A 20754-nucleotide genomic window follows, 5' to 3' on the forward strand; every position below is an offset into this window, starting at 1 on the left:
ACCGTGAAGTGCTGCTCTTAAATAAAGGCCAGGTCAGATGTTAAAGGGACATTCTTGTCTCCTGAAGCCGAAATAATCTACAGTCACGTCGAGAAATGAAGGCATCGTCCTCCCAAAATGGTCAATCTCTTTATCTCCCATTATAGTCTGCAGGGTCAAGAAAAAAAAATGCTTCCATGCTGATGTTTTGCAATATTTCTCCTCAGCCTGTAATTATCCTGGTTCTGTATAGCGGAATTTCAGGGAAATATGATAATTGGGAAAGTTTTATTCTCTTCTTTTTTTTTTTCTCCTCGCTGTTGTCCTTCCTATGACGGAATAGTTCAGCGAACACAGATCAAGGTTCAAATATAAATTCTGTATTTTCTCTCTGCTTGTTAATAGCTCCCAAATGAAATTAGGAATTTTTTTTTCATTTAATATGATTAAAGAGAATTTTTGCTCCAAGTCCTCAAAATCCTGCAGAAAGGCACAAAACCAAACCAACAAGCACATCTTTTAATTCGCAGCTAATTCCGTCTGATAAGGTGTCTTTGCGCACTGTGTTTTATGGGTGTTTGGTAACAGTGATTATTACAGAAATTATCTCCAAATCTCCTGCTGTATCCCCTGCAGAGGTGGTTGCTGCTGCTTGGAGCTGTGCTGTCCTGTGCTGCACACCCAATAGCAAATGCAAACTGCTGCTTTTATTTTATTTACACTGTAGGAAGGCTGTGCCTGGCCATTTCTCGGAGGAGCGCCCCGGCTTGGGAGTTGTGCTGATGGGGAGAAGGGGTTTCCCCTAGGTCCCCCCCAGCCATGCCCTGCTCGTGCTCCCAGGTGCTGGAGGGGGAATGTGAAATTTGGCAGGGGGGTGGACTTTGTGGCAGGGAGGTGCCTTTCGCCATCCCTGCGCAAATTAAACATGTGTTCCCCAGTGCTGCCAAACCCCTGTAACATCCAGTAACCTGCTGTGCTCCTTGGGCTCCTCGCCCACGGGACAGCGGTTCTGGGTGGTGGCTGGAGGAGAGGAGGGATGAGATGGGAGTGCGGAGGTGGGTTTCAGGTACCACCACACCCTCTCCAGCAGCTCTCTGGGCAGAAAAACCTGGTCTTAACAGCTCCAAAAGGTTTGGTCTTGGCACAAAAGGCGGGCTTCCTTCTCTGGAGGGGTACACATCCAGACTCCCTTGGTTAGCGGGACGAAGAAGCAGGTTTGGCCTAAAGATGTGCAGAACAAAATGGAGAACCAGGTGCCAGGTGCTTATTCTTCTGGGTGAGAGCAAAGCCTAAAAAACAAACAAACAAAAAAACAAAACAAAAAAACCCTCAAACAAAAAAACAACTCCAAAGCTTTTGAGACCGCCAGCCAGTGGATGGGATGTTGTACAAACCCAGCAAAACTGAAGCCATGTTAACTAGAGCCACATTTGAAAACTTCTTGAATGAAGGTCCTAGGAAAAGCAGGCTCTGCTAAACCAATTACCCTTGGATGTATGAAAACAACTTAATTCATGCCCATTGTTTTCCAGAGTAAATTGCTGTAGACTTCAGGTCCCAGTATGTCACAAGCTGCTTAATGTGACTCAAACAGGGACTTTTCCTCAGTGTTTTCATATAAAAACAGATGGGGGGGTGTGTATTCTTGGGGGAGGGTGGTTTTGGTTTTATTTGTTTGTTTTTAAGGTGGCTGGTTTGCAGGTGTATTGCCATGAGCCCTCACAGAGAGCGGCATGCAAGAGGAGCTGTGTGCTTGTGTCCCTCTAATCCAACATCACTCGAAAACGGCCTCGATCAAAGCATCTTCCAGCTCTGAAAAAACTCTTCTCCTTCCTCCCACCTCATAGCCAGGCACAGCAGTGATTTCCTAGGCTTGTTGTGGTGGCAAGGGTGGTGGAGACCATAGTCTGGGGTCGAGGTGCTGTGCCTGCAGGAGTTTGGGAGGTCATCCTGTCTCCCCCCTCCTGGAGAGTCAGCAGGGTGAGGGGGGGACTGATGGGTGACAGGCAATGGAAAAAAGATGTGGTGAGGTGGAAAGACTTGTCAAAGCTCAGGTAGTGATTTCTGTTAGTGTAGGGGCTTGAAAAAAAATATTGAATGTGTTTTAGATTCCTGTTCTAGGTTACATCCAAGAAATACTCTGGTGTGTTTGATGCGGAGCAGGCGAGGATGAGGGAAGACAGGGCCTTGGCTCTGCCCCCTTGTGTCTGTGCACGATGATAAAATCTTTTAATTAAATGATCGCATTGAGTGCACAGAGTGAACGGTGCTCGCTTAATGAGCAGTTGCTCAATTTTGTTTTTCTTGCCGTTCAATGGACGGTGCTGTGTCTTATTAACTGCGCACTATTCAAACCCTGCTCAAAGACATTATTAATTTCCCTGCCGGATTTATACAGCGCTGCCTATGGTAGTATCCGAGTGCTTTCCAAACATTAATGGATTAAAATATAAATGGTGAGTGTTATTATCCCTGTTTAATGATTGGGGGCCAACATAAAAAGAGGTGGGAGCTAATAATTAATTTGGAGTGCTGGTCCAAGGTACCCCATAGCTGACCCCTTCCAAGCCCTGAGCTTTGTCTGGCCGAAAACACGTGCAGAGCCTGGTGCTCGGCGACCCTGGCTGCAGCTGTGGATGCTCAGTGCCTTCGCAAGTCGGACCCAAGCGTCTCCTATCAGATGCCCAACAAAGGGGGACACAATTAGTGGCTGCTTGTGAAAACCTCAAGCACCTTGCCCAGGACTGCACAAAGCCTCTGTTGCAGGAACAGGTCGGGAGGAGCCAACTGTTCACCAAAGAATAAAAACCTGTATCCAACTGTTGGCATTGGATTAAGCACGAAAGCATCCTACAGGCCCTTGCTTTACTTTCTCAGGTTCGCTGGCAGGAGTTTACCCAGCAATTTCCCCTTTGCCGCACAGCCCAGGTTCACCCTGCAAGGGAAAGCACTGTGTGAAGTGGGTAGCCTGTGTCCTGGGGGAAGAAATGGTGTGCATGGCTGTGAAAATGCACCGTGAGCCAAGGATCTGGGCTGAAATCATCCAGACAGCTCAGGCACCTCTGAAACTTGAGCGTTTCCTTCCCAATCCTCATTCAGCACGTCATACAAGCGTAGTGCGTGTGCGAGAGAGCACTGAGTATGCTAAAGCGAACCTGGTAGGGGAGAGTGACTAATCCTGGGGTGATGTAAAGCCTGGTGACTCCTCAGCAGGGCTGGGACATTTTAGATCCCACACTGACCTGGGGCACAGGGATAAAAAATAGCAGATTATCGTTAGCACCCATCTGCATATGAGTTGAGGGGAGGGCCGGGACGTTACCGGATGAGTTTCATGGGTGTTTGCTGGCAGCAGAGGTGTGTTGGGGCCAGACAGCCTCTGAAGGAATGGGCAGAATATAAATGTAAATTAATATATAATGCAGAATATAAATGTCGTGGCCTGTTTCCTTCTCTCCCTCCCCTCACACACACCAGCAGAGTTTGGTGCCCTCTGCCCAGCCTCTTCCAGCGTACCCCAGCCTCAGCTGTCCTGCTGCTCCACCTGCACCCTGTTATCCCCATCCTAGGTGTTTTCTGGTGCTGCCCCCCCATCCCTGCCTCCTGTTCCCTCCCCTGCATCCCTATCCACATCCTATAGATTGGGACCCCGTGACACCACGGATGCAGACGTGAGGCTGCACAACGACCACTCGCCACCGGTTTTCCTGGAGCAGAGGCTTGGCCATGCAGATGGGGGAAAGTGGCTCCAAAATTTAGTTTGTCCTGTGTTTAAAAGAGTTTGAGCTGTTTCTCTGTCTCATAGCAGGGCCTGCTTCAGGGCTTTTACATTCTGTACAGCTCATCTAACTGCTTAACATCTTTCTTTCTCCCTTTTTCTCCCAAAATCTGTCCCAACAAAAGTTTCTTGGAAATATGTAGCTAAAAATCCCCCTTGGTTTAAAAAACAAACAAACAAAAACATGAAGTTCTTTTCATTGGGAATTTCACCACCGACACCAAAAGAGATTGTGTGGTCTTTAGTACTAGGTCCTGTGTGACGGGAGAGGAGATACTTGATTCTCCTCCTTTCTCTGTGAGTCAGAATAACAGATATAATCCCATCCTTTCATCTTACGAAAAGACTTTTGGTTTGTGTTTTGGCCTGCCTTGTTCCAAAAATGCTTGTCAAGAACATTTCTAAGAGGGTACAGGCTAGTGGAGGAGAAGGCATTGGAAAACCATTGAGAGTTTATTGTGCAGCAATAGGTGACAAGGTGGCAAAAAAAAAATCCAGCTCCCTGATTAATTATTTTATACTCCCTGATTAGTTATTTCATGTGTATATGTGTGTGTTTGTATATATGATTGCACTCTTTCTCTTCATATCTGTTTCTCTGCTTAAACATGGTCAATTCAATTTCTGTCTCCCCGCGTGCCTCCTTTGCCCCGATCTCCCCACATAGCCATCCTACCAAGAAATTGCGACTCATTGTAAGTGAATTAGGCATTTAGTGAATTTATTTTATTTTTGTACCCAAACGTAGCAAGTTATTCTTTAAAAATGATGTGTTTTTTTTCCCCATCCTGTTACCTACACCTCCTGCTCATTAGTGACAAATATTTGCTCAAGAAGTGGAAAGCAGCTTTTTGTTTATTTTAAGCAATAATAGTACACGTTTTGGCCCAGAAAGAAAGTCGTAGCTAGGAAGGGGAATGATTCCCAGTGTCAACCATATGTTGCATTCATCTAACTGAAGTGGCTTAATTACTGGTAGATGTTGCCGTGCTCATAAAGATAGCGCTAACCTTTTTGCCAAGATTGTTTGCTGATAATTGCATTTCCTAAACAACAACAACAACAAAAATCTGAAAGACTTTCTCCCACGAAGCTTCCCTTCCAGTCTTCCTGCAGTGCCCTTTCCCTTTAGGTACCCACCGCAGGATTCGCATCGAGAGATGCTCGTACGAAACAAATCTCTGGAAGTCTGGCAGCATTAACGCTCCCGTCTCGGTCTCTCTTGGGGCAGGGGAGGAACTGCAGTAGCCATCCTCCAAACGCACAGTTCTGCTCCTCGGGAGAGGGAGCGGTGGTGATTTGGGGTAGATTATTCCTCTAACTGTGTAGCTGGCTTCAGCTTGGGATTAAGGTGGCTCAGATAACGACCTGACTTTTTGCAGCTGTAGTGAGCGGCAAGCACGGTCCTTCAAGACCCCTGATATTTTGAATCCTTTCCAAAAATATTCCTGTCCTCAAATCCAAAGTGGAATTTGGGATTTACCACTAAGGGGTAAGTGGGTTGGCAGTAACAACCGGCAGCCTCCCTCCGCTTCTGCCTATGCATTCTCATGATAAACGGCACTTTAAAGCCCCTCTGACAATGAATGAGTCCTAGTTAAATATTTCAAGAACTTCTTTACATGGTTTCCTCTGATGCATGTACTGTTGAGACATCTGTCTTCCGTACTAATAAAGTAGTCTAGATTTAAAATGAACTTCATTGGATTGCTTTGAAACTATAGGCACATATGGTTCATAATTAGCTGGATATCTCTTATAGTTAAATGATTTTTTCTCTCTCTCCCTCTCTCTGTCGCCCATTCGCATCAATAATAGAAGCAAACAAAGTTCCAATTGTTCCCTGTTGCGGGACATTATGTGCCTGAATAAATGGATGTTGGCTGTGTCTACATGGATTTGCCATATGGCTACAAAGGCCGAAAGAATAGGGGCAGTGTGCTTTGTGCCGGGGCGAGGAGGGCCGGCCGGGCTGGGTGGGGCAGGGCGCGGGGGCGGCGGGCGGGCGCACACCTTCCCGCACCCCGGGCCCTCGAGGAGAGCAGAGCCCAGGGGGCTGCGGGACGCGGCCCTCCCCGCAGTGGGCTGGAAACCCGCTGGCTCCTCTCGGGCGATGCCCAAGAGCTGGAATTATTTGCTTTAATAAAGAGCCCCCTGCCTAAACTCTCCCCGGGGTGAGAGCTTTCCTCCCGGGACGGGCTGGGCACACCTCGGGGCAGGCGGCGGCTTCTCCGGCCGAGGTATTTGGGAGCTCGGAGCAGGGATCTTTCATTGCAGAAAGTCCTATTATTAGTTGGGGGCTGGGACAATGGAGGTCCCAAAGGCACCTGCTTTCATGAAAGCAAGAGAAAAGCCCATAAATCCTGGAGGATCCAGCTGCCTCACTCCGGGTATTGTTGGCTTTCATAAGGAAAGGGAAAAGCTATTTTTCTTTTCAAAGGGGGGGAAAATCGTATTGAGTCAGCGGCCACTGATGCGGGTGCGTAAAATAATCCCCTTCTGATTAAGCGATCATGGAGCTGGAGGTAATCAATGTTACTTTTACAGCCAGGAGCGTTTGGCGGCCGTGACGGGGGTGGGGGGGGCCGAGAGGAGCGCTGCGGGGGCTGGGGGAAGACGATGTGGATAAACCCCAGCCTTATTCACCCTGAGCCTTATTCTCTCCGCTCCCTCCCCCCTCCGTGATAGAGCATCTTTGCCGAGCTCACAGGGCCGGGGAGCGATGCCCTCGTCCCGTTCCCCCCGCCGGGTCCAGCAAGGGGGTGCAGCGCTCCAGGGAGGTGACAGGGCAGGGAGTGGGGTCTGAAAGGGACAAATCCTTCAAGCCGGCCCCTGCGCCTCTAGGACCCCGCTCCTCCTCCCACATCCCTGCTCCCCAGCACCGCAATCCTTGTGCCATCTGCACCTGGGACCACACCTGGTCTGGTCCCCCCTCCCTGAGCGGCGCAGGGTTTGGGACCCTGAGCAGGGTGCGTGCCCTGATCCCATCAGGCTGCGTGTGGATCCCATGGCTTTAACCTGCTGCGGGGCCAAGGGGATAGGGTGCCCCCCGCAAACAGCCTGGGGATGCGTGGTTGTGACAGCACTGCCACCGAAGCGTTAATGCTGAAATGCTGGGTATTTTGTCTGTTGGGAGGGTTTATTTTGTCTGTTTGTTGTTTTTCTTTTTTCCCCTTTTTTTATGGCGAGCTGTACTTTCCCGAAAGCACCGCTGTGCCTTTGCCCTGTAAATCATTGGTGGGCTTGGGCGAGGGCTACCGGGAAGTGTTTCCCTGCAGTAGCCACGCATCGAGCGCTGGGTTGGGGTCTGAGGGCCCATGGCAGGGGGGTGTGTGTGGAGCTTTGCACAGCCCCCCAAGGCAGGGGGGGTGCCCCCAGTGCTGAGCCCACTGAGGGGCTGTGGTCTGCACACACCAGTCACCCCCAGGCTGTCCCCGAGTGAGGCAGGCAGCAGCCCCAGCCCCGATGCAGTGCGGTCCTCGAGGGGGGTCAGATACAGCTTTAGTAAGAAAAGAGGGAAACGGTTAAAAATAAATACTCATAAAACGTGCTGAAAGGCCGACTTCAGCGTAGGATGAAGGGTGTGCGTCCCTCTCACACTTGGTTAACTCCAGCAGTACTCAGAAACACTTGTTTTTAAGGGAAAACTCCTTTCCCCGCCGAACTGCACGCAAGCTTCGCGCCGCGCGTAGGCGGACGCGCCGTCCCGCGGCGGCGGGGTCCGGGGCCGGGGCCCCGGCTGCTGCCCCGCCGCCGGGGAGGAGCCCCCGAGAGCCGCAGAGCCGGGCCTGCCTCCACCGCCCCGGCCTCCGGGGCTGCCCCAGCCCCCCCCGGGCTCCCACCCGCCCCCCCGAGGGCGCCTGCACAGCTCACACCAAGCAGCCTCGCAGGGGTTCCCTGGATTTTTTTTTTTTTTTTATTTATTATTATTGAAATTGTGGCGTTATTTGCAATGGCAGTGGTACAGACCGGCTCAGGAACCATTGAAACAGATTTGTCTTCAAGTAAAGTCTAAAAAATATTTTGATTCATAGCTACATCTTGTGAATGCAAAAAAAAAAAAATTCCCACTATAAAAATAAATTTACATTTTGTAAATAACAAAAGCAAATATAGTGCCCTTTGGCTTAACCAAAAGAAAAAAAAGACTATTGGATGTCAAAGTTATCCACATTTCTGACATAAATAGAAAATATAAGTTAGTATAACTCTTAAAAAAAGTTTTGTACAAATATACACTTGCTTTTTTCCTTTTTCTTTTTTCTTCCTTTTTTTTTTTTTTTCTTTTTGCACTGAGAGATCAGCAGAGATTAAACATTTCATATAAATGACTTTTAAAGCTTTACACTTCTGGCCAGTGTACTCACATTAGGCATAATACATTTCTATATAAAACGTAATACATTGCACAGTTGTACGTTAACACTGCTCCGTGCGTGGCCGCGGCCGGCGGGCAGGCGCTCCGGCGCCGGCTCCAGGTCCCGGTGGGCGCGGGGGGGTCCCGGCTCGCCGCGCCGCCCGCCCCGGCCCCCCGCGCCTCCGAGGCGCCTTGCCTCCGGGGGCGCCGCGCCTCTCCCGTGGGTGCCGTAGTGCAAAAGTCTGGGGGGGAACAACAAGGAGGAGAAAAAAAAAATCATCAGAAAAAAAAAAAAAAAGGTGGTGGCGGTGGGGAAATCAAAGAGCGACGCAGAACGCGCCCGGACACCCCCGCCCGCCCCCGGGGCTGGCCTCACCTGGCTCACCGGAGCCGCTTGCGGGGGGTCTGCTCAGCCGGCACGGCGGCGGGGGGCGGCGGGCAGCCGGCGGGGCGCTCCCCCGCCGCCTTGGGCTCCGCCGGCCTTTTCCTCCTCGCGAAGAAATCTGGATGGGGGGCGGAGAGGGGGGGATCCGTCAGCCGCTGCGGCGGGACGCCCGCCGCCCCCCACGCCCCCCCGGCCCCCCACGCACCTGTGATGCGGGCCGTCGGGCCCCGCCGGCGGAGCCGCATGCCGCGGCGGCGGGGCGCGGCGCGGTTCTCCCGGCTCAGCCGCCCCGCGGGCCCCTTGCCGGCGGCGGGGGGCGGCGGCGGGGAGGGGGGCGCCCGGCGGAGGGGGACGCGGCGCCGCCCCACCTGCAGCGTCTCCCGGTAGAAAGCGGGGACGGCGCCGCCCTCCACCTCCTCCCAGCGCAGGCGGCCGGGCCCCGGCAGCGGCGTGTCGGTGTGGAAGTTGTAGTCCCAGCGGCGCTGGTCGTCCTCCCCCATCTCCCGCAGGCGGTTCCGCAGCTCCCGGCCCAGCTCCTCGTGGTCCACCGGCCCGAAGAGGCTCCTGCAGACGGGGCTGCGGCCGTGCCCGGCCAGGGCTCGCCGGGCGGAGAGGCGCTCCAGGGCGGCGGCGCCGGAGAGGTGCACGTTGGACATCGCCGCCGGGGAGGACGCGGGGCGGGTGGGGTGGGCTGGGGCGCGGTGGGCTGGGAAGGGGTGGGTGCCCCCCCGCCGCTGCTCGCCTGCCGTCCTCTGCGCGCTCCGGCCGGCCCTGCCTCCCGCTTCTGAGCCCCTGCCCCCGGCCGCCTGGCTTTTAAACCCCGCTCCCCGCGAGTGCGAGCAAAACAACCATTAGCATAAGAGTATTTCCCTGCCATCGGCCCGCCGCGATTGGCGGGGACCCCCCCGCCGCCCCCCGGCCCCCGGCGGCAGCCCTCCTGCCCGCGCCCTCCATTGGCTGCGCCGGGCAGCGCCGCGCCGCCGCCGGCCGCATTGGCCCGGCCCGGCCCCGCCGCGGACCGGGGGGGGGGCGGCCCCGGCGCTGGCCCGGCCCCGGGGGGCGGCCGCGGCGCTCCCCGCCCGCCGCCGGCCCCGCTGCCTTTGTCTGCCGGCGGCCGCGGCTCCGCCGCTGCTTCCTCCCCGGCAGCTCTCGGGGCTGGGTTTTTCCCCCTCCGTGTTGCCTTTTGAGCATGCAGGGGTGCGTGGGGGGCTATTAGTATTATTTTTATTATTAGTGTTACTTTTCCCGGGGGGTGTCGCCGGGAGGTTTTTCAGCATCCGTGGGGCGCGGGGGTTTGGGGCGGGGGAGGTGATGCGTGTGGAGGAAACCGGGATCGTTCCTGGCTCGGGGTTTTTTATGACGCTGCTGCAAAACAAAGCGAGATGCTTGCAGATTTCAAAACAAGCTGAAGGCTATTTTTAAAAATAGGGCTTCTCAGCTGCATGGAAGTAATAAGTTGCAGCCTTACTGAATAGAAATACATGAAAACCACAGCATTTTCCTCTCCTAACTTTAAAACCCACATAATACGTGTTTGTTCACTGCAGATGAACTAATCTCGCTATTGTGTTGCCAGGGATCAGCTGGCTTGTGCTTTACATTTTCTGCAGGTCACTGCAATCATTGCCTTTTGTTGTTTTGGGATGGGGGAGTAGGAAAGGAAAGGGGGGGGGCATAATTGACACAGTGCTAAAATTGGGCCCAGAACATCATCGTAATTTTGATGCGCGCCTCGGAGGCTTGTTACCACAGTGAGCTTTTCATCTGCAAACAACAAGGGAAAAGATGGACCTTTATTGCTCTTCGCGCATTTGGGGACACCCTGCGCATTTGGGGACACCCTGGCTCTCCGTGTACCTATGGCTCTTGCCTCTGGGAAACTTGAACCCTCGAGCAAAGACAAGTTGTCTGGTTTTATTCCCTAGAGAGAATAAAATTAATTTTAAATCCTAGGGTGGTGCTGGGTGTGCAGAGACTGCCTAGGTGCCGCCTTACTGCAGGGCCGGAGAGGTCACAGCTTGAGGTCCCTTAGGGCAATGGTGACCACAGGCAGGTGTCAGCTTCAAGAGGGGCAATAGTCTTTGCACCCACGGAAAGCCCTTTTCCCCAGCGGGGCCAAAGTCAGTCATCTTCCTCCGTGCTGTTTCCACAGTCAGCCCACGTCTGTGACGGCGCAGCCCTCCAGCACTGCTGAGGGCACTCGCTCCAGCCCTTGCCATGCTGGTGAGGAGCCTGGGCAGCCAGGACGGCTCCCGCGGGCTGCCAGGTACTGCAGCTTCAGTGGTGCTCCCAAAGACCGGCCACGCCAGGAGAGACCAGCAGCACCTGCAGTTTTGGACCCGTGGACCTGGGCTTGGCCATGGCTGGTGCAGAGGTGCAGAGAGGAGGTTACAGCCTAGCTTACAGCACGGGAAGGGTGTTTCCATGCCCTGGCTGATGAGCAGCAAGACACCGCAGCAGTTTTGATCTCCTGAAATAATTTTCTGATGTCCGTGGGGGCAGGTGGGCTGCTCATCGGGAAAGGTCTGTAGCTTTGCAGTCGAGAGAAGACCTCACAGCAAACATCTTCAGGGTGCAGATCCCCGCTTGCTTCCCGGGCAGGCGTAGAGTTACACCTGGCAGAAGACTTTGCCGGCTGATGGTACAGACACACCACTCATTTCACAAACAGTGGTAGCACAGGTATTTTAGGATATATGAAGGCTTTGTTTAAAAAAAATACCAGTTTAGATGTGGTGTTCTCAACAGGTATTCTTGCTTTCCCGTGTGAGCTGGACCACAGCCTACCAACGTGGCTATTTTAGGCAAATACCACCACACTGTCCTTTCCTTCCCAAAACAGCCCTTGAGGGTGGCCATGTGGAGGTCTCCTGGGCCAAAGGATGTCATTCAGTGAGCAGGTCATGAGAAGACTCTCCTGGTTCCTCACCACTAAAAGCACATCATCTTAAAAAGCTGGAGGTGAGCATCAGTTAGCAAGGGTTCGGCCAGGGAGAGAAGGGGTGGATCCCGGGCCAAGCTGGGACGATGGGGGAACATGTTGAACATGGCACAGTGTTCAGCTGGGACTTCTTTCAGCAGCCATCAGACACACCTCTCAGGATGTAGGATGGGGTGGTTTTAGAAATAAATGAGCTATGCGGAGAAAATGCCTCGAGTTCCCCGAGAAACCTGCTGAAAAAGTGCCCTCTATTCAAGATGTGAGCCAAATGGCAATGGCCGGGTCCCCGCAGACAGGGGCTCTTTGTGAGGAGTCCTCGCGAACCTGCTGCCGTCCTCCCCCAGCGCCAGGAGAGGCCAGCGGCCGCCTTTCCTGTTTTCTGCCTCCTCGGTTTTATACATTCCTGCGACGCAAGCCGAGCAAGCAAACCTCCCTGCTATTTGCAAGATGTGGGCGTGCCCTCTGCAAAATCCACATCGTGGTCCTTCCAAAGCGTTTGCAGAGGTTAGCCAATATTTACGCAGTGCTTGAGGGATGCTAGGAACCACGGTTTGAACGGGAAAGTATTTTTAGGGGTTGCCTCGTGTCTGAGGCTGCTTCACCTTCCAGCTCACTTGGGAGGTAAAGCAGCTCAAGTTTGAGGTTACCAGCTCTTTTTTTTTAGCTCGTCTTCCTCACTGCCAATGCTCCCCATCTCTTTGACCTGTTTTTTTTATCCCATTATACACTTATGTGCTAAGCTGGTGGTGATAATGCTGGGGGCTTTCCGCTCACAGTTGCCAGTTGTAGCAGTGTCCGTGCTTCTCTTCTGTGTGGAGATAGAGAGCATCCAGCCCATTTGAGGAGGAAATACTGCCTGCATGGAGAGATGTTTTTAATTTAGTGAATCCGTGAACTCTAAGGCCAGAGGGGTATGTTATGATCCTCTAAACCAGCAGTTTGCCTAACACGAGCCACAAAATCTTACCCATAAGCTCCTACCACCAAGCCCATTAGCTTCTTTAGAAATTCCTGCTCCAGAACACGGAGCGGAGTAATTACCGCTATGGTTAGAACAATGCCCCATAAGAATGAAACATTTTTGCTTAAAATATCGAAGTCATATCTCCTTATGTCAGAAAAAACAATGACTTTAGCGTGTATTCCTGCTGGCTGCTCTGCTTCGAAAGGGTGAGGGGAGGGAAAGCAATATCTCCTTTATGGTTTGTGCATCATTGCAAAGGGACTGTGATTGCAGGAGGTTTATTGCATTTGACTATTCCTGTTTGGAAAGAGTCCAGGTTGACCGTCAGAGCCAGGGCTGAGTCTGATAGCTTGGAAGATTGGGGAAGAAAGGTCCTTGCACTGTAAACTAAGCAAAGAGTAACCAAGGAAATTTGATAAGGAGTTATGAAGGTAATAAAAGAGAGAGCCTCAGCACTGTGGTTCTGACGGGGCTGGTTGCTGCGGAGCTCCAGGGTAACTTCTGCAGCACAGAGGGCCTGGTGAGACATTTGTGTGTGGAGGTGAATGGGTCCCGATGACATGATGCCACAGAGGAGCGCTCCTCCGTCTTCTGGAGAGTCTCGGGGTGAACACCTCCTGCAGGAATTGTCCTCGGCGTGCTGCCAGACAAGCAAACCCGTTGTTGGGCCCCTGAGGGTTGAAGGTTTGTGCTTTGCTCCCTTCTCATTTCCTTTAATACACCATTATCGAATACGCTCAACAATGTTTAACTCGGGATTCTTCAAATGCTGTGCGATCCCTATGGAATTGCTTTATTTCAGAACATGTTATATTCCATAATTGCTTTAGCAGAGACACAGACCAATAAACATCGGTACTTTATCTCCCATGCACTTCTCTCTTACTGTGCTTGTGATCACAAGCAATTTGCAGTTTTGCATTTGTACCAGTGGCAATTTTGCATGGTAGTTTGGAATCCTGCTTAAATAAACCAATTGCAATTAAAGTTCAAGTTAGCGCAGACAGCCCAAACTTCTCATCGAGGCTTTTTCACCAGCAAAGTAACTCTTTGAATTATTAAAGCCAGTGTACATTCAGAATTTTCCATTTCTTGACACAGTCATAAAAAGTCAAATTATTAGATTCGATAGCTAGGCAAAACTACGCTAGTTCAGGGGTTAAAATGGGAAAAGATAATCTGAACAGAACCCTGAAAAAATTCTGGTAGTCTTAATTCAATTTGAATTGCTTTTTTTTGCATTCTCTAAAATCTGCAAAAGCTAACATTTCAGAAAAATGCTTTATTGCATTTAATTTCCTTTAATTTTTTTTTAATTATTCTTTCTGTTCTTGCTTGTTGAAAGAAGAGCTAGCCTTGCTGTCCAGCTGCTGCGCATCATTAGGGTAGCACAAAGGTAGCAGTGAATTTAGCCTAATCTATTGATGGACCTGCCAGGGCACCGGGGGCCATCGCATTCTCTCTTCACAATCTTCTTTTTCTCTTTCCATCATGTTGTTTTACTAGATGAAGTCCACTCGCCATCTGGCCCGTCGTGACTGATTGGAAGCCTGACTGGTTTGCAGGATGCTCTCCGTGAACCGCGGTGTGGCAAGGCTTACCGACACCGTGCTGTTAACTTGGAAAGCAGGCTGGGAATGGCGGGTACCAAACAGCATTTTGGGCTCGCAGTACGTACCCGTGGAGGGTGGCTCTTTTTTGCTGACTGTCTGTGTAGTCATATTCAAGCAGCAGTAAAATATGCCATTTATTTATACTCCCTGCTTTTCTGTTGGTATCATTTTGTGAAAGGCATTCTCTACGCTCATAGGTACTGTTCATTGCCACTCTTTGTATCAAACGAGAGGTTTGCATTTTGCTTGTTTTGACATTCCCTTTGCCTTTCATCTTGATCCACGGTAATATTATTTTTGGAGTAGCTTTTCATAGGTTATTTCTGCTTTCTGTAGGGGGGGGTGTGTGGTGAAGGGGCCATTACGCAGGTTTTATTTTGGCTTTCATGTTTCTTAAGTAAACAGTTTTGTTTTTTTTTTTAATGCTGATCATCGTGCACAAGTCCTGAAGGAGATTGTTCATGGCCTGGACTGTTGCAGAGGGGAGGTGCCTGGTCCAAAAAGAAGCCCAAGAGCAGTGGTAAGTGCATCAGGAGTATCTTCAGATGGATCCCAGTGCACGCCTAGAGGAAACAAAATCTAAGAGTAGGAAAAAAAACCCAAACACTAGAAGATGCTTGAAATTTGACTATGAAAGCGACAGACTTGCAAAAAGTGGAGGGTGTCTAAAGAATCCTGACGATAAAGACCTTAAGACAGTTTCAAGGGAGAGTAAACGAATCCAAGTCCGAATTGCCCCAGTCATGTCCTCTTCCCGGCCCCCGGCCGCCTACTCCTGCCCGCTGAAGGGGCCACCGAGCTGACTGAGCACCGGCCCGGACGGTGAACGTCCGTGCTCCCGCCTTGCTCTCCCCGCCCGCTGCTGCCCGTTTCTGCCCCTCGTCCCTCCGCCGCCCGGCGGGGCGGCCCGGCTCAGCCGGGGGGGCGGGCAGGGGAGCGGGGGGCCAGCCGCAGCCGCGGCGCCTCCGCACGCTCCGCCAGCCTCTGCCTGCCCGGCCCGGCTGCAAAATGAGGGAGAAGCACGGCCTGGCCCCGGCCCCCTGCCCGGCCGCTCCGCCCGGGCCGGGGGGCGGCTTCGAGGCCGAGCGGCGGCGGCGGAGCTGCCCGCGGGCCGTCCCCTATGTGCGGGGCAATGGTGCCCTCTAATGTCGGCCGGGCCCGGCAGCGGCGGGCGCTCGCCCCGCTGCCCCCGCTCGCCCCCGGGGAGCGCGGCGGGGCTGGGTTTCCAGCACGATCCCCCCCCTCCCCCTGTGCATTTGCAGCCGGTTTTCTTCCCGCAGACCCCGGGCTTGTTGGCGTGGGCTCCCGTGATCCCGCTCCCGGCGACGGCTGCGTTTGAGCGCGGGACTTCAGGTGCCGCTGGATGCATCATCGCAGGGGCTCTCGGCAGGGCTGTAAATAACAAGACGCTGCCCGCTTTCTCCCAGCTCCCTCCCAGAGGTCAGGTTTGCCGGGGAGACTGCTCTCCACGCCACCGGCCTGCAGACAGCCCTCTGCAGCTCAAGTGAGAGCAGCTTATTGAAGCGTGCGGCTTTTCAGTCTACGTGGCGTGCACAGTACTTCCAGAGTAATAAAATATATTGTAGCTATATTCACCATCCTCTAGATTTTTCAAGCTGTTCTGGGTCCGCATGATTCCTTGACAAGATTTATGAATAGAAGAATACATTCACTTTATTCTGTGAAAATTAGGATTAAGGTATACCTTGGCAGAATCTACCTTGGTAGAATCATGGAGTGGTTTGGGCTGGAAGGGACCTGAAAGATCACCTAGTTCAAAGCCCCCTGTCCCCTGCAGGGACACCTTCCACTAGACCACGTTGCTCAAAGCCCCAGCCAACCTGGCCTTCAACACTTCCAGGGAGGGGACATCCACAGCTCCTCTGGGCAACCTGTTCCAGTGCCTCGCCACCTTCATAGTGAAGAATTTCTTCCTAACATCTAATCCAAATCTACTCTCTTTCAGTTTAAAACTGTTACTCCTCATCCTATCACTAGAATCCCTGAAAAAGAGTTCCTCCCCATCTTTCCTGTAGGCCCCCTTTAAGTACTGGAAGGCTGCTATAAGGTCTCCCCGGAGCCTTCTCTTCTTCATGCTGAACAAGCCCAACTCTCTCAGCCTGTCCTCATGGGAGATGTGCTCCAGTCCCCAATCATCTTTGTGGCCCTCCTCTAGACCCACTCCCACAGGTCCACATCTTTCTTATGCTGGAGGCCGCAGAGCTGAACTCAGTACTCGAGGTGGGGGTCTCACCAGAGCGGAGTAGAGGGTCCCTTGACCTGCTCGCCACGCTTCTTTTGATTCAGCCCAGGATACAGTTGGCTTTCTGGGCTGCGAGAACACATTGCTGGCTCATATTCCATTTTTCATCCACCAGTACCCCCAAGTCCTTCTCCACAGGGCTGCTCTCAAGTCACTAATCGCCCAGCCTGTGTCCATGCTTGGGATTGCCCCGACCCAGGTGCAAGACCTCATACTTGGCCTTGTTGAACTTCATGAGATTTGCATGGGCCCACCTCTCTAGCCTGTCAAGGTCCTTCTGGATGGCGTCCCTTCCCTCTGGAGTATCAATGACACCACTCAGCTTGGCGTCATCTGCAAACTTGCTGTGGGTGCACTCAGTCACACCGTCCATGTCCCTGACAAAGATGTTAAATAATACTGGTCCCAGTACGGACCCCTGAGGGACACCACTCGTCACTTGTCTCCACCTGGACATTGAAACATTGACCGCAACTCTTTGAGTGCGACCATCCAGCATATTCCTTATCCACCGAGTGGTCAACTCGTCAAATCCACTTTAGAGACAAAGATGATGTGCAGGACAGTATCAAATGCTTTGGACAAGTCCAGGTAGATGACGTCAGTTGCTCTTCCCTTATCCATCAATGCTGTAACCCCATCATAGAAGACTACCACATTTGTCAGGCACAATTTGCCCCTAGTGAAGCCATGCTGGCTGTCACCAATCACCTCTCTGTTTTCCATGTGCCTTAGCATAGTTTTCCAGGATCTGCTCCATGATCTTGCCGGGCACAGAGGTGAGACTGGCCAGCCTGTAGTTCCCTGGGTCTTTCTTTTTGCCCTTTTTAAAAATGGGGGTTATCTTTGCCCTTTTCCAGTCACTGGGAACTTCACCAGTCTGCCACAACTTTTTGAATATGATGGATAGTGGCTTAGCTCAATGGTAGCTCAAACCCTGGAAGTCCAAGGGAAGGAGATGCAGTTGTAGAGGACGTGGACCTTGAGACACATACCTGGTTTCGTGCAGGGCTAGCATGCCTTGGGTTGCCCCAGGAGCTTTGTCTCCTCTACATCCTTCTGTGGCTGGTTCCCTCCCTAGGAGCGGGTGGCAAAGTAATATGGTGCTGTGGGATCTGGCTGTTCCTTCTCTCCCTCCCCAAGTTGGATTCCCTCCTCTTATTTGCCTCACCCTTGGGGCTTGCTCCCTCCTTTCCCTGCGATGGGGTGTTGAGATATCATGCGATGACGCAGCATGATGAGATAATTTCTCCCCCCTCCCCACCCCCTGGCTTCTTGTTTGTATTCTTTAATTAATTTATCTTCTTGCCTACAGCTCTGAATTTGCTTTTAGCGTAGTAACGTTCTGAGGCCATAGCACTAAAATTTTATTTGCTCTTAATCTTGAAGAGCAATCGTTTTATAATCTCTCTGCTAGATTCATAGCATTAATTTTGCTGCAAGCTTTGAATGTGGACCAAACATAACTCAGCCAGTGGTGAACCTGCGAAGGGAGTGGTTTGATGAGCCCCCTTGGGGGAGTCCATCACATTCATTTTACAGTTTAACTATAATAAGGATGCCCTGCCCGCAATACGGTATGAATTCCTACAGAGCAGGCAGTTAATTGTACCTGGATCCAGCAGCACACTATAAACACGTTTATGCCATGCAGAACAATTAGTTCTGTGACTCATTGCTGGGAGCTCAGCCTATGTTATATATGGGGCAGCATTTAAGCATTTGTATGTGCCACCCGCAACAACAATCAGAACAAATCCTGTTAGGGTTCAGCATCCCGCAGATCCAAAGAGAAACCAAATGCCATATCCCCTAACAGAGCAGAGAGGGTGGAAGACCATGGCTAACACTGACTTAAAGGTTTTTTAATGGTTTGCATTATATCCACCAACATAGCAATTTCATAAGGAGCCAGTTCTTGAGTTCTAGATGAAAGCTGAAAGGATGTGCTGCCTTGGGCCACGGTCAGAAATGTTGCTAAATACTCTGATTACTTGATTGTAATGTCCTTTGGTAGATGGTGGAGGCCAGGAGAAAGCTACGTTTTTTCCTGCACTGTGATGAGGTTGAAAAATCATCAGGTCATTCTGTAGCCTTAAAAGTTACTCTTACCAGCTGCTCTGCCACTTCTTGCAGGAACTATTGCTAAAACAAGTTTGTAGGGCAGTGATCTCCTGGTGGCCCAACCCTGAGTTTCAAGCAGAGTGAGTTTTGAACTGAGTGAGGACAGGAGGATCAGGCACTAAGATGCGCTTGCACCTGACTCTCGATTAAACTTTAATTTCATAAAGGTGCAATTAAAGACACACCTGGATGCTGTACAGGATAGCAGGTATCTCACTGTCCCCCAGCGAGCATGCAGTCACACATGAAGGCATTTCAAAATGACATGGTACAAATTCTTCTAGTGTGAACCACGAGCCACATTCTCAAACATAGTCATGACCAAACGAGTCTGAAACAAATGTTTTCCTAACACAGTAAAAGCAGAAAAGGAGCTGGATGAAAGACCTGAAGATTAAATCCTGGCAGCATGGAAATCAGAGGCAAAATTCCCAGTGAATTGGGGTCAGGGTTTCAGCCTAGAGCCAAGTAATCCAGATCTTGCAGCTCTTCTCAAAGTAAAAATGAGTCAGTTGGTCATCGTTAGCATTCAAAGGGAAAATATAAACCAGGTGAAATCATTTAAGCTGACAGTGGCCAAGTGGTAGTGAGTTTGCTCTGGAAGGAAAAAATATATCTGGAGGTGCTATGTTTATGGAGTCTCATTGCTTTCTAGATCAAATACACTTGCTTTGCAGATGGGAGAATGGCTTTTTTTTAAGCTGTCAGCCTGTAGACTTAATCTAGAGCCTTTCCTTTTCATGCACCACAACCATTAAGCAAGACTTTCTGCGGACCTGCCCCTGCAGTCCCGTGGCGCCTCCGGCAGGAATCGAGGCAGTTGTCGCTTCACCTGTGCAGAGCTGGCTGAATTTGGCAAATGATTTAATTGCTGAGGCTCAGGAGGAATATAACCCACCGCTGCCCTGGTTCTGCTGGGCAATAAATAAAAGGCATAAATCCTCATTTTTTCATCTTGAAGGTAACGAGGAGAGAGCCTGGGCAGAGCTGCTGAGTAGATGGGTGTTGGTTTTAACAGGCGTCTCCAGGACTCAGCCAATGTAGGAAGCCAGGGGGAATTTCTCCCTAGCACTGTCCCTGGGGCAGTTTGACAGAGATAATCCCATTGCTGTCTGGTTGGGCATTAGGAAAATGAGCTGGGATAGACCCCTTTTTCTAGTGGCACTTTTTCTCTTTCTTTGTTTCAAATATCTTAATTATTTGCAAAGACCTTGAATCCAATCGCTGCTTTGGCAGGACGGGTTCTCAGGCAGTTTGGATTGAAAATTTGCAAGACTTGCTTGATTTCTGGAGAAGCCAGATGATGGATCCTGGTTTTAGTGCATGGAGACTTTGATGTAGGGAGTTGTGTGTTCCAGAAATGGAACACGTGAAGCAGGGAGCAGAGCTCCAAGTGAGCTCTTCTTGGGTTATTTCCACCCTCTCCAGAGTGTGAAAAGATTAATGAATGCCAAATGGTACTTACAGTGGCAAGTCCAGCCCAAGACTATGCAGGCATTACTGTTTTATGCCAGCCTTGCATTTGGCCTTAGGAATGGCCTGGAATTAGGCAGCCATATCAAAGCAAAAAGCCTCAAAAACAAATATTGCAACAGAAAATGTTTAGCGCATTCTGGTCAGAGCCATCATCCAGCCCTCCCACGAGCAGCAGCCAGCTCCAGTTGGGGCTGGCAAACTCTTGTCCTTTGGCAAGTTTAGAAGCACTAATTCCCTCTCCGTGCTCTTTCCAGCGCATAAATGCTTTTGCTACTCCTTGCACAAGGGTCTGGGTCTCTCCTTCTCTAGTGGCAAGTCCACGACAAGTGCTAATACCTTTGCTCAATGACAAAAAGTCAGGGAGGTTGTGAGCCTGCGATCATCTTGGGGACAAGCTTTAAAAATTATTTTAAAATATTTTTTAAAACTAAATAGTTCTTACGGATTTTGTCTTAGGAAAACCTCTGTATGCCACTCATGTCCCACTTTAAATTGCTCCTGATGCCAGAGTTGGATCCTAACAGTGTGCAAAGTTTGCTCTGATTCTTTACAGAGTCGAATTTCATTCATAGCTCCTGGTATTGTTTCAAAATAATTCTGAGGAATTATTGTAAGCAATGTGCTTTCAAGAGAGCACTTTAATGACACAATTTGAGCAGGTTTGGGGATTTTTTTTTTGTGTCAGATGTACCTGCAACATGTTAGGAATGCATCATCATCCTTTGCTCTGAAGAAATGCCATGCTTATAGAGATTAAACTGGAAAGAAGAGAAGCGAATGGTACCATGCAGGTGCTGGCCTCTTAACAGCGAAGTTTCAGATGTATTTGAAGTGGGACTTATTCGTATGATAATAGTAGATTGACTGGAGGCAT

At 50.9% G+C, this 20754-nt stretch overlaps 1 protein-coding gene across 2 annotated transcripts; it reads right to left on the reverse strand.

Moving 5' to 3' along the window:
- Window positions 1-7774: 7774 nt before the first annotated feature.
- On the reverse strand, window positions 7775-9155 carry CDKN1C (cyclin dependent kinase inhibitor 1C; the record flags this gene model as incomplete). Of its 2 annotated transcripts, none has more annotated exons than XM_082317753.1 (3): window positions 7775-8356; window positions 8491-8617; window positions 8868-9155. In XM_082317753.1, the coding sequence occupies 3 exons, from the start codon at window positions 9153-9155 to the stop codon at window positions 8121-8123; spliced, it is 651 nt and encodes a 216-aa protein (XP_082173879.1). In that variant the 3' UTR covers window positions 7775-8120. The 2 variants fall into 2 exon arrangements, with proteins under 2 accessions (XP_082173879.1, XP_082173880.1); XM_082317754.1 differs by having other exon boundaries at window positions 8237-8356; window positions 8705-9155.
- Window positions 9156-20754: the final 11599 nt, after the last annotated feature.

This window comes from Platalea leucorodia (genome assembly GCF_965183815.1).
Source record: "Platalea leucorodia genome assembly, chromosome: 7".
Lineage (NCBI taxonomy): Eukaryota > Metazoa > Chordata > Aves > Pelecaniformes > Threskiornithidae > Platalea > Platalea leucorodia.